We start from the raw sequence: 13,184 nt of genomic DNA on the forward strand, positions 1-13,184 counted from the left end.
TGCTTTCTTTCATGCTTTGACGAACGGCGATCTCTAGTGATCTCAATAAACACACATTGTTATGCTTTGAGGTTTTTTTATGGAGGCCACTTCAATAGTTTTCCTTTCAAAAATTATGTGGCATTATTTTAGTTCATTTCGTACCGGAAAGCTTAACCACACAGTTTTTCATTTTTTTTTTCAACAAATTTAAAATCTTGGAGATAAATTTATTTTGCGACGCGAAACGTTCATGTTCAAAAAAACGTAATTGACTCAAACCTTAACTCAATCACAAAATGTTTTACGTCGTTTCAACGCGTTAAAACGATGCAAAAATAGCAAATTCTTCAGGCTACGAACGGTAGAGTCTAAAAAACTAAACAACTTTCAACATAAACCACAAAATACTCACTTTTCATTGAGTCGTTGTCGGATGTCTGCCCAGAACCTTTCCCCTGCAAATAAAAAAGCAAAATGTTAACATCATTCTCACACCACAACCAGCTCGGTGGCTGCGTAGTTATCGTCTGATAACCAGACGTAGATCTGAGACTGAATCCAGGTGGAGTCAAACCGAAGGCTTTAAAAACGGTACCGATCGTATTCTTTCTTACATAAAGCAATGAGGATAAGTCGGATGATAATGTGGTGACGTCGTAAATCTGATACAAATTAAAAATGAGCCTTGTCGCTAAAAGACCTCAGCAGTTGTAAAGCGATAAAAAATAAAAACCATAACATTCTCACTATAACTAGAACCAGGCCGGCAGAATTCAAACGACAAGTTGTTTGATCAAATGTGAGAGTGCGGCAAACTAATACAACTCCTTTGCCAGAGGATAAGTGAAATCGTCAAACCAAGCCAAATCAATGATGTCAGTTAAGTTAAAATAATAATTAAATAAAAGTATATCACACATCTTCCTCAGAATAAGATGTAGTTCTTTACCTTTGCTACACGATTATGAGGTTTAGAAGGACAACAATAAACCCTCTTTTTTATTTTATTGCATCTATAATATGTTTAGTATAAGTTTAGTGCTATCAAAGAGACAACAAAAAGAATCTGAGACAAAAAGAACTTATTACTTCAGAATTATGTTTGCTGCCTTTTCGCTTCTTGCTTTTATCAGAATGCTTCGAGTTGTCAGCGGATGTCCCACGCGACGAAACAAATTTCTGGTTTTCTAAACAAGCAACTGGTTGAGTTCAAATTTCACTGTATGCGGGCAAAATTGCTTAAAACAAACATTAACATATTAACCACAAGGTCGAAATTAACCACAAGCAGGGAATTGAGATTTTAAACTGACAACTTTGACAAGAAACGATTGTTGCATTTACACTAAGATTAATTGAAAAGCATAATGAATGAGTTAATATAAATTTATATCTAAGTGTTCAAAACTTTAGCCTTTCAAGCTGGAAACGTTTTTTTTAAACATGTGTTAGTTACTAGTTAGCGCGAACAATGCAAGTATGCTAAGGTTATGTTCTGTTGATGCGCTACTTTATTCATAAAAAAAAACTGTTATTGCAAATTCATTTTTACAATAACGTTCTAGAATTAAGCTTATTTAAAACTTAAAATTTCAATAAGAAACTGCAAATCAAAACTCATATTAAAAATGTTTCCATTATTACATTGATTCAACGTCTGCAGACGTTGATTGACACTGTTGATTTTGCTGTTTGGGTTACTGGTTAAAACCATGATCATTAAAATGCAACAAAGCAAACCTATCAATCAACTTACCGAGTTTTCGTTTCTGAGACTTAAGATCCTCTTTATCTGCCGCCTTTTCACATAATTCAATACCCAGCTTATTGCAAGAAAGAGCTGCATCCAACTGCCCGTCTCCCTTGAGTGCCTCAACTTGCCTGTAGTAGGCCTTACCCCACGTGGGCTTCAGGATGGTTGCTCTGTAGCCGTCGCTTATGGCTAGCCTGATTAGAGAGAGATGGGTGAGAAAATGTTTCGTTTCGATGCAAAATTCCTATCTTGACCTTGTTTCGAAAGGAAAGCAGTCGAAATAACGAAACATTTCGTTCCGAATAAAAATCTTAACGGAATGATGTTCTTTCGTTTTGATCGAAACAAAAAGCTGTTTCAAACAATGCGAGTAATAGGCTCTTTAGAAGAACGGCTAGCCATTAAACGTCTACAAGTGACGCAATAAAACAGGCTCGTCTTGCTCAGTGTCCTTCCTTGGTAGCAACGGTATACTGTATAGCAGGGGCGGGCAACTTCTCCAATCGGCGGGCCTGATATGGGAAAATGAAGTGCTTGGCGGGCCGGATTCATGAATCGCTACATTAATCGCGTATTCATCTACCCAGACAAGGAATAAATTGTATTTAATGTAATGTAAACTTTAAGTTTAAAGCATAGAGACCAAAAACAGTATTAAAGAATTTATTAACAATTAACGTAATGTAGGCCTACTTCAATAGCTGCTGAAGTCAATGAAACATTTGTGGTCGATCAAAGTTGTCAACAAGTTCTTTGAATTCTGGCTGCATGTCGGATGTAGAAACCTCAGTAAAGACTGCACATCATGAACATCAGTGAAATTGGGTCGCAGCTTTGTCTTGTTAATGTTCATGATCGAAAGCGTTTGCTCGCAAATGTATGTAGACCCGAACAGAACAATAGTTTCATGGCCATCTTTCTCAGGTTGGTAAACTTGGACTCATTCAGTGACGCATAAAATTTGTCAATGCTTTTAGATTGGAATATCTCTTTCAGGGGTGAGTCACATTGCAAATCAATCAATTCCAGCTGTAGAGCATCCGGCACCTTTTCAAAGTCAGTTGTAATGGGTGATGACAAGAGATCAAACTCAGCAGAAAGTTTCTGGAAGTCCTCAAAACGACGACCAAATTTATTGTCTGGTGCAGATATCATATTGGTGTACTTCTCAATTGTCATCATCTGGGGTACCATAGTTTCGAGTGTTGGAAAGTGTGTTGTGATATTCTGATTAAGCAGGCGAGAAAACAGTTTTAGCTTCACCCTGAATGCCTTCACTGTTGAGTACATTTCGTGAGTAAAAGTGCCCTTCCCTTGAAGTCTGGCGTTCAATTCATTCATAATTATGTTCAAAGAGATCAACTAAAAACGCCAGATCTGATAGCCATTCTGAATTTCTGAGTTGAGAATGGTCTGTATCTTTCTCTGTTATCTCCAAAAACCATAATATATCCGTTGTCAGGTCGAAACACAACATGCTTGTCACTTGACTAAAAACCGAAAACAAAAAATCAAAGAACCAAAGAATAACTAACAGTCACTATTATTTGACGTAGGAAGCAAGTAGTGGGGGATTGCGGCAGAGTGTGGCCGCGGGCCACATTATCATGTTAAGACCGGAAACTGTCTGCGGGCCGCTTAAAATCCCGTCGCGGGCCGGGTCCGGCCCGCGGGCCGTATGTTGCCCGCCTCTGCTGTATAGTATGTTGCAAGCATTACTTGAACGTTGAATCGTGTAAGAATAACGTTTTTGGGCCTGTGTGAGATGTGGTTTGCGATTTGGGTTGCACAAGTCGATTTGTTAAACTCATTGCAATTGAAGAGTAGAGAAACAACAACTCGAAAATCGGGACTGCAGGAATCTTCCAGTAACAAGACCACTGGCTTCAGTTGAAGTCAAATGTCATGCAACGTGGCATTGTGCGGTTGACGTTTTTGCATTCTACTTGTTTTTCGCACTCAGATCAAACAAAACGATAAAAAATGGATAAAGACAACATGGAACAATGACAATCTCTAAGCCGGCAAAAGTTACCTTGTTTACACCGTTTCAACGTCGCCAGAAGTTAAAACAATGTAAACACGGCTACTTTTACTGGTTGGGGTAAAATTATTGTTGTTGGGGGCCTTGAAAAAAGTCAAAAAATTCACGCATGCAATAACTCAGAAAAGCTGTATTATACTTACTTGAATTTGTTTATTTTTAATGCGGTCTGACATCTGTTAGAATACAGCACTGGACTGTAGGAAGATATAGCAATGGCTTTTGTGTATTTATCAAGTGCTTTTTTATACTCTTGTTGTTGAAAAAAAATATTTCCTCTTTCTTTTCTGTTTGTGGCAGCACCCTGAAAAAAAAACTAAACTGAAGGAAATCATTAAATTAAAAACCCCTCGTCACTCGTGAAGTAATATTGAACTCTATGGTTTGTTTTGGGACTTGTTTACTGATCTGGGCGGGGCCGACATCGACGGAAGAGTTGAAATACAGCAATAAAAATTAAAAAACAAAACAAAAAGCTAACCACGTCGATTTCAAGCAATGTTAATTCTAATCAAAACTAATAAAATACAAGCAATTTTAGATTGAAGCTGAAGATACTGAAAAGCAACGGGTGAAACTCACAGAAGGCTGTAGCGAAGCTTCTACTTCGGCGACAATACAGTAATCCTCTGATGACCCAAGATCAATGATGGTTCGTGTGATGGACCTTCCCACGAGCAAGGCAGCCAAAACCATGCGATCTCTTGACGAAGCAAATTCGTGCAAATTCATGTCGAAGGCTTCAATAATGTCCTCGTCAGGTTGATATGAGGATGATATCTCGTTCAGGGAGTTACTGAGCGAATTTAGATCCAGATCGTGAATTGCAGTCGCTCTCACAATGTCAGTTTACGTCGACTCAACGTCAATAAATGCAAAAACTATGCAAACTAATAAGTAAAATCCTTCCATGGAATAACATACAGTTGTTGAATACATTGGCATTGTTCCAAGGAAAATACACATCGAGATACGGCGCCAATGCAACATGATAAAGGCACAATGCACAACTTCCACAAAACAGAACATGTCAAAAAATCAAAAAACGAAGTGTACTAGAATGTTGCAATGTTTTAAAAATAACTGCGGTGTTTGCCAGATGATTTATTCAAGTATATTATTTACACATCCAAGCAAATAAAGATCAACGTCTGAGGCTCAATTTATTTTTTCAAACGTGAGTGTGAAACAGCAAAATGTAAGTTAGATGTAATAATTACCAAAGCTTTCCAATCTGTTCTTGGCCTTTCGCAACGTTGACAGCACGAGCCAATTGAGCGATTTGGTGCTGAAAAGGAAACAACCGATTCAACAAAACTTCACAGCAATAACGTCGAACAAGTAACACAGAAACTCAACAGACAGCAGCATCAAGCCAAACAAAAGAGCTGCATAAAACAACGACAGAACAAGTTCCTTCGACAATCGTCATTGAGAACTGTGTTCCGAAAGCTAGTGCAATTCGCTATTACCACAGCGAACTCGCAACATCAGGCTAAACCAGGTCGTCAGTATCTTTATTGTGAAGTAAGTAACGATCATGCTGCTAAAAGCGAAACTCAATCTATTGCAAAGAAAGGAAAAATTAACACAAACTCTGTGTGTGATAATTGACAAACCAAGACAGCAAATTCGTCATTTTGACGACGAAAAATGACGAATTTGCTGTCTAGGAAGAGACATACCAGATGTTGAAACAAAAAAGGGTCCTTTGCTGAAAGAAGAAACTTTAAATATATAACAGGCATAAATGCCGTTCAGCATAGCACCAGCTTAGTATGGAGTGAAAGCTCTTAAGCAATGAACGTTTTTACCAAACTATACTTTCACAAATACGGAAGCATAAAACAAAATGCAACTTGAGTCTGACCAAAATGGTCAAAAAATAAATAAAATAATTGAAGTATCTGTAATGCTTGGCTATTAATGCTTTTTCTTAAATTCCAATACGTTTTGACAGTTTTTACCCAGATGGCTACGCTTCTTGATAATTTAGTGGTTATAAATTGTCCACTGCCAAGTGAAATGCTCACTTGGCGCAGTATCATGAACAGCTACCTCAATCTGATTCATGATCTCCATTAATCCAATCAGGTCATAGCGTTTGTTGACAAGCGTCTTCAGGGCGCAATGAGCTCCAAGAAGCATTTTGACAACAATAATCTGAGATTCTTCCAAAGCGCCCCTTTGTAAATTTTTGTCTGTTGCACTGGTAAAGAAAATAGAAACAAAATCAAAACAAAGAAAACGTTTGGTTCTGGTCTGGACGCCAATTGCTACAGATGCATTACAGTTTTTTGGATTTGATGACGTAATGCAGCCTTCAGCAAGATGTTTCGCAAGTTTCCAGCCAGAAAATTATCATCTTTTCACATTGATTCACCGACTGTCAAATAGTTCACGCAGAATCAATGTGAAAAATCACTGTTTTTCTGGCTGAGTTGAAAACACTGAACTGTGACAAAACGCCAGGATATAATTATAGTCGCACAATACAAACCACAATCCATATTACATCCACTCAAATGACCAAGTAAGTAATGATGATAGGCAAAATTGCTATGTGATAGCACTAGCACATTGGTGCAATGACATTGCATCTCACATAATAGTGACAAATTGCCTTTTACTCATAGGCGATTTGACATGGTCGTACCTCTACATAAACGTTTAAAAATTTGAACACAAGTGTGCTACTCTTGCTAGAAGTATAACTTTCTTATAGTTTTGCAATATCCATATCAGAGATTGATTACATGGAACAATAGAAACAAATCAAAGAAGGTCTAAGTTAAGATTAAAAACACAAAACAGTCAGTGGGGTAGATTTGTTATCTGAAGTATGTGCATTGTGCAACAACAAAAAGTGAAAGATGAGCTTTTTGCTTTTATCAAACGAGTAAATGCGGTAAAAAGATGTTCAATCTTACCGCTGAGGGTCGGCTGACAAGCCAATCATCTTTAGCTCGGAGACCCAAACAAGCCATTTCACTGGAAGTCGCATTCGAGAAAAAAGAAAGTCCGACATAAGCAACACAAATGAAGCATGAGCGGCATCAGCTCGGTATTTTTCATCTCTCCTGAGCCACTTGTCCACCAAGACAGCTGATCAACAAAACAATTCTTGATAAAACAAGGGCTCATGCAACGCCCATTTAAAAGTAATCGAGTCGTGTTTTTTCTGCGAAACTATTTAATAAAATATACGCAATATGCCCTACAAATGTTAACGCAGGACGGGCACTTCGCCTTTCTTTTATCAATTACTTTGACCATCAATCTATTACACATTGAGTGGCTGGTGGTGAGCAGTGTCTTTCCACATCCAAAGTAACTGAGTGTCAAAATCAGGTTTGTAGCTTCAAGTCATGGGAAGACAAACGGCTTAATATGCAAACACAGGCCAACCCTTCAGCAATAGCACAATTTGTTTAAAATCTTAACAAGTTTTAAAAAGTTCTTTAATATTTTCAAAACACGCATACATGGGTATTGGGTAATGGGTATATACACAAAATATAATTGCTATTGTTATGTTGCAGTTAAACGAATTTTCTTTTAAATCACCCCTTCAATTATGAAATAGTGGATGCACCAAAACTACAGTATAAAATTACTTTGTATTTAAACAAAGTGATATACAAAAACTACAAAAAAATGCAATACTACAAAAGCAAAAAGGCATACCATACTCCTTGGAGCTTTTCTTTACAACTTGTGGAATGTTCTGAAAAGTTATAAAACTTTGAAGAATGTGCTACAAACGCATCGAATGATACTTTATTTACACATTGGTGATGGAAAGTCAATAGTTAACCTTAAATTAATTTTCTTTATTCTGCTGACAAAACCTGTAGCTACATACCCATACTAATTGCTATGTTTTAACTGTGTTCTGCACTCTTTGATGGCCAAACACACAGCAATACTTTTTTTCATGTTAGTCACCTTATGACGTTGGCACAAGGAAGTGATGGTCACCAAAAGAAGTAATGTTTGCTACGATATACCTCAAAAAATGTAAAAAAGAAAAATGACCACTTAATATCATACAGAATATTAACAAAATTTTCGCTAAATAAATTCTTTGATTATAATGAAAAGCATTGTCTTGTAAACTTGTACAAGATAGCAATAGATATGTACGATATATACGTAGTAGGTTTCAATAAATGGTAAGTTATATTGTGGTGATAGCAATAGGTTTCCTACACTATTCCACATATTTTAAACTGTGAAGCTGACTGTTGTCAAAAAGTTATGTCAATGCTAAGCTTTCTTTGTGCTGCACTGCAATAAAAAAAGTCTGACATGTCTGGATACAAAATTAAAAGCTGTCGGTTCTGTGCAGTTGCGCCTACTTACTTCTTTCTGATTCTTCTTTTTCTCTTCATCTTGTTTTGGATTCATTTGCATTGCGTTCATTAGATAAACTAAAAACCAATGTTTATTACATGCAGTCCTACAAATTTTACAAATAGTAATGATTGCAACGAAATGCAAATATTCGATGAAGGTATTGAAATATTTTTAGTATAATGTGCAACAAGGTCTGGTTGCAGCACAAGATATGTTCTATGACAAAACAAAGATGTTTTTGATCGGAATGGCCCGTTTCGGTGAGTCCGATCCCTTAACGGGGGATTGTTTCAATTTTTTTTTTAAATTATCGGGTACCGTGGCCTAATTATCATTGCCGTTTTAGGGTTAGGGGTTAGATTAGAGGTTAGGAACTCACCGAATCAGACTCACCGAATCGGACTCACCGAATAGGACTCACCGAATAGTAGCAGACCCGTTTTTGATCGCCATTCTCAATGCATGCATCCCAACAATGGTTATTATTATGTAATTGTTATGTCTTTTTTAACTCATTCTACTTTATTGCACAAAAAGATACGATCAGTAAATACGTTTTTTTGATTTTTCAATATATCCATGATGTTTGCTTATTACTACTAAACACAATTAGCGCGATATTTGAAGTCCTTAATATCACTCAACAGTCAATCAAACATCTAGGCAAAACGTAAGCAGTGGTAAGATCACTATAAAGATGGAACCTGTGCTGGTGCAGATCAAACCAAAGTTCTTACATGAAACAGCACACAATCTATTACAAGCATCTGTTAATTTGCTCTAACAAAGGTGATTCTGTTGTTAAGTTCCTTTTACCCAAGAACTTTTCCTTCATATCAAAACTGCTGGCTGCTGCAACTGTTCTGCTATGCAGATGATTTTCTAGATGGATATATAGTGTTTATAATACCTAATAAATTGAAAAGTAAAAGCATGCCATGCACATTGTCCCAATTGCATAAAACATCAACATTATACTTTTTCTTTTACTATGAAGTTTATTAGATGAACACTATCGTACAGCGGTGATACTAAAAAAGCAAATTATCCTGATGAACTTCCAAAACTTTCACTACTGGTATGCACTTGAATCCCTGGGAATGCAGCCTAATCATCTTGTCAAGTGCTGAAATTGAACAAAGCAAAACCGTTGAGACATTAAGACAAAGACTAACTTGAGCTTGCTCCTTAAAATTAGCATAAACTCTGTTCCTTTCAATTATAGCAATTAACGTGAATAGTATACAGCACTTGTATGATCAAGAGAAACTTGCTTCCTAAATTGGCATTCAGAAAATTATACATAGCCTATTATGATAGATATTACAATTGCAGCAGTTTCTACCTAAAGGGAAAGTCCCTGGGTAGTGACAAAACTATGGTTCTCCCTGACTACAGCAGAATACATGGCTTATACAACATGTCAGTATGGAAAATTTTACAACAAATAATTGCTCTCCTGATCACTTTACAAACAACACTAGCCTATCAAGTGACATTGCAACAATGGTCGCAACGTCAGCTACACAAAACGAAATTTAACTGGAAGTGACCTTATAAAAGGAACAAATTGTAATTAGTAGCTGATACTAGTGTTTGGCTCGGAATGGCCCGTTTCGGTGAGTCCGATTCGGTGAGTTCGATCTGGTGAGTCCGATCCCTATTCAGTAATTTTTTGAATTATTGGGTACCGTAGCCCAATTATTATTGCCGTTTTAGGGTTAGGGGTTAGAGGTTAGGAACTCACCAAATCAAACTCATCGAATAGTAGCAGACCCTGTTTGGCTTGTGGGCTGGAAATAAGACTTTGGTTTTTTAAAAGTAACGTAAAGTCACATAAATGGAATGCATGTGTGTTGCAGTGTTTCATTTAGCTGAATTTCAATAAAATAAATATAATTTAAATTTCTCAGGTTACAATCTTTATCAACCAGGTTAAGTTACATGTCTTAGTCTGTAGCTAAAGGTCTGTTATTACATCCTTGAAAATAGCAGTACCGGTAGTCAAACAACTATCGTACTGTATACTATATACCAATAATATACGGCACCGTACCGGTAACCAATAAATCATTTTTCATCTCAAGACATAATCACCATTTTAGAAACATACAAATAGAAAAACTAAGTGATGCCATCATCAATACCGTTGAGTAGCCTAATGTAAAACAGTATATTAATTAATTATTTTAACTTAAAATTTTCAATATTTCTTGTTCAGTTTCATTGAGCTCTTGATCGATATCCTTCTCACGATTTACTTTTTGTGTTTGCGTTGGTTCTAACGTTTCACCTTTTTCCAGACGCGACTTTAATTTTGTTATTTCTTTTTTCTTTTTCTGCAGTTTTTTTAACTTCTTTTCTAATATCATCTTTTGACTTTCAGAAAACGAAAGTGCTGGTCCTGGAAGTGATTTAACAGTTGCTTCAGAAGAGTTCTTTTCCATTAATTTAGTTTCATTTAATATGTTGAAGAGTTGTTCGTCTGTAACATTCGATTGTACTCCAGCAGCTGAGTCTTGAAGCAACCAAATGCGTTGACGTATGACCTTTGCTTCAGCATGATTTTTCTCTTCTCTTGCTTTTTCCAACCTTGATTGCAATGCAGTAAGCGTTTCCTGGTAAGTTGGTATGCCAGAAAAACTTGAACCACTGCTGACCTCGGTGCCTGCTTCTCGTGTCTTAGCAGCTTTTCTGTTCTGTCGACGTTTTGCACTTTTGCTAAGTTTGGCATCACCAGGTGTTTGATTCATTTTTCTGTTATAACTCAGTAATTTGACACCGGTAGCAATTTTCTACAGTTTTATTTCCACAGTACTGTATGGAAGACAAAACTGTAAATTTAAAACATTTAAGTATTGGTAGATAAAATACTAAAATATATAACATTAATGAGTCTGAGATCAAGAAAATCGAACTACCATAAAGCAATTTGCATAGGGAACAAGTCTTTTAGGCGCAGACAGTTAGGCGCCGGTCAAATAGGCGCACACATTGTGGCGTCTGGATATTTAAGTGCGGAGCACTGTGGCGCCCGTTAATTTAGGTGCTATTCCTAGTAAAGTCTGCAGATTGTATCAGCTTAGCAGGTAGGGAAATGCTTTTCACACAAAATGTTAAATTGAACAGAAAAATATTTTGTTTTGTTAATGCGCGTGCATGTATTTGTTGTTAGTCATGGCTTCACTGAGTGAAAGATGCTTCACCCGGCAATGCTTTTCACACAAAATGCTGTATTGAACAGAAAAATATATATATGATATATTGTTTTTTAGGGTCTGCTACTATTCGGTGAGTCCGATTCGGTGAGTCTGATTCGGTGAGTTCCTAACCTCTAACCCTAACTCCTAACCCCTAACCCTAAAACGGCAATGATAATTAGGCCACGGTACCCGATAATTAAAAAAAAAAATTGAAAAAATCCACCGTTAAGGGATCGGACTCACCGAATCGGACTCACCGAATCGGGCCATTCCGTGTTTTTTAATGGGCGTGTTCAGCATTTATTTGTTGTTAGTCCAGGTTTGCGTCGGCAAAAGCTTTATCAATAAATTATTCAAGTTTCTGAATATGACTGATTGACTGAGTTCACTTTTAGTCATATATATATATAAGTCAAATAATAACTATACACTAAGCATCTGTAAAAAATATACCGTAGCCTATAATCAAGCGGGTGGTAGGCTTGAGTGAAGAGTAACTTAGTTTTCCGTCAAAACCCCGACTAGGTTTTGCAAAAGCTGAGCTGATACAATCTGCAGACTTTGCCAGGAATAGCACCTAAATGAACGAGCACCACAGTGCTCCGCACCTAAATATCCTGACACCACAGTGTGCGCGCCTATTTGACCGGCGCCTAACTGTCTGCGCCTAAAAGACGTGGACCCTTTACCTAGAACACAAGAAACAAAACATTTAATTCTATGACACGTTATGAACCCTTCTCTTTAACATGACTTTACATTCCATCGCCTAAAAACAGGTTGTGCTATAAAAGACGCAGACATCTGCAGGTGTTGAATCAATGTAAAAAGGACGGATTTTGCTACCTCATAAAAAACACAAGTAGAACAACATTATTGATGTAACATTAGCTGCAAACGATTGTTTTACCACAAAGCGCTTTACATTGCAATGCACCTTGAAAAGAATCAAGCCAACAAAGCAAAGTCAATCAAGCATGTTGCAGCAAACGCAAAAGTTGATAACACATGCAAAGAAAGTTAATACTAGAGTCACTTGGATATACAATTATACATGTTATGAATTTATGATGTTATTGAAGTTAACTTCATATGATTTTTTTTATCACTTCACACTCCATTTCTACCTATTAACAAATAAAGCAATAATGCAGACAACAGACCAACCAATTCTGACTTACAAGATAAAAAGAATAATGATGTAGAACATATAAAAGATAGATGAACTCAAAGCAGGCATGAGTTACAAGTGTAAAAGTTATTGGGCTGAATGAAGTGAATAGAAGACAGAAAACACTCTTACTATCGCCTCACGATCAACTTACCACCTCAACAAAAACACAAACTGGAACACTGAAAAGAAAAATTCAAAAGCATCCACTTTATTTTGAAATAGCGTTTAAATGTTTTGAAATTGACTTTCTTCTACAACAAAAAGCAGTTCTTGGGAAAAATGAACAGGCTATAGATTATAGAATAATCTCCATTCATTCGCTCAGATGGTTGAGCACTTGACTTTGTGCACAAAAAAAACTTCAGTTCAAGCAGAGCTGGCTTTGCTCTCGAGGTAACTGTAGCACATACTACTTAAACTTTTGTAAGTTCTTCAATTTAAAGTGTAAACAATAGATGTCAATCTGTTCTTGCATAGGCCATAAAATGTTAGAAAAATGATGGAGTAAAAGTTATAAAAAAGAGTATGTGAAATTGAAAGGTGCACTTCCAATGCAACTTTTTCAAGAAAATAATTAATCAGAAACAGACTGCATTCACTAATCACTATGCATTACAAAATGTTAACGGCCTGCAAATTTAGTTTAACGTAGCTACCATGCAAAACCAC

The 13,184-nt window shown here is 36.7% G+C and overlaps 1 protein-coding gene across 2 annotated transcripts in view; it reads right to left on the reverse strand.

Annotated features, from left to right (window-relative positions):
- Positions 1-10,987, reverse strand: part of LOC145781130 (uncharacterized) — a 66,192-nt gene extending 55,205 nt beyond the window's left edge. Inside the window, exons 1-10 of one of the 2 annotated variants that reach the window (XM_082592893.1) lie at positions 8,145-8,237; positions 7,467-7,506; positions 6,710-6,884; positions 5,838-5,988; positions 5,000-5,067; positions 4,362-4,575; positions 3,923-4,083; positions 1,739-1,929; positions 1,072-1,169; positions 395-437 (exon numbers count right to left, since the gene is read on the reverse strand). In XM_082592893.1, the coding sequence (XP_082449019.1) occupies positions 395-437; positions 1,072-1,169; positions 1,739-1,929; positions 3,923-4,083; positions 4,362-4,575; positions 5,000-5,067; positions 5,838-5,988; positions 6,710-6,884; positions 7,467-7,506; positions 8,145-8,204 (1,201 nt within the window). In that variant the 5' untranslated portion in view covers positions 8,205-8,237. Of the gene's footprint in view, positions 1-394; positions 438-1,071; positions 1,170-1,738; positions 1,930-3,922; positions 4,084-4,361; positions 4,576-4,999; positions 5,068-5,837; positions 5,989-6,709; positions 6,885-7,466; positions 7,507-8,144; positions 8,238-10,332 lie in introns of those variants that run through there. The other variant, XM_082592892.1, reaches the window with a different exon arrangement.
- Positions 10,988-13,184: the final 2,197 nt, after the last annotated feature.

The sequence above is a fragment of the Aplidium turbinatum genome, chromosome 12 (assembly GCF_918807975.1).
Source record: "Aplidium turbinatum chromosome 12, kaAplTurb1.1, whole genome shotgun sequence".
Classification (NCBI taxonomy): domain Eukaryota; kingdom Metazoa; phylum Chordata; class Ascidiacea; order Aplousobranchia; family Polyclinidae; genus Aplidium; species Aplidium turbinatum.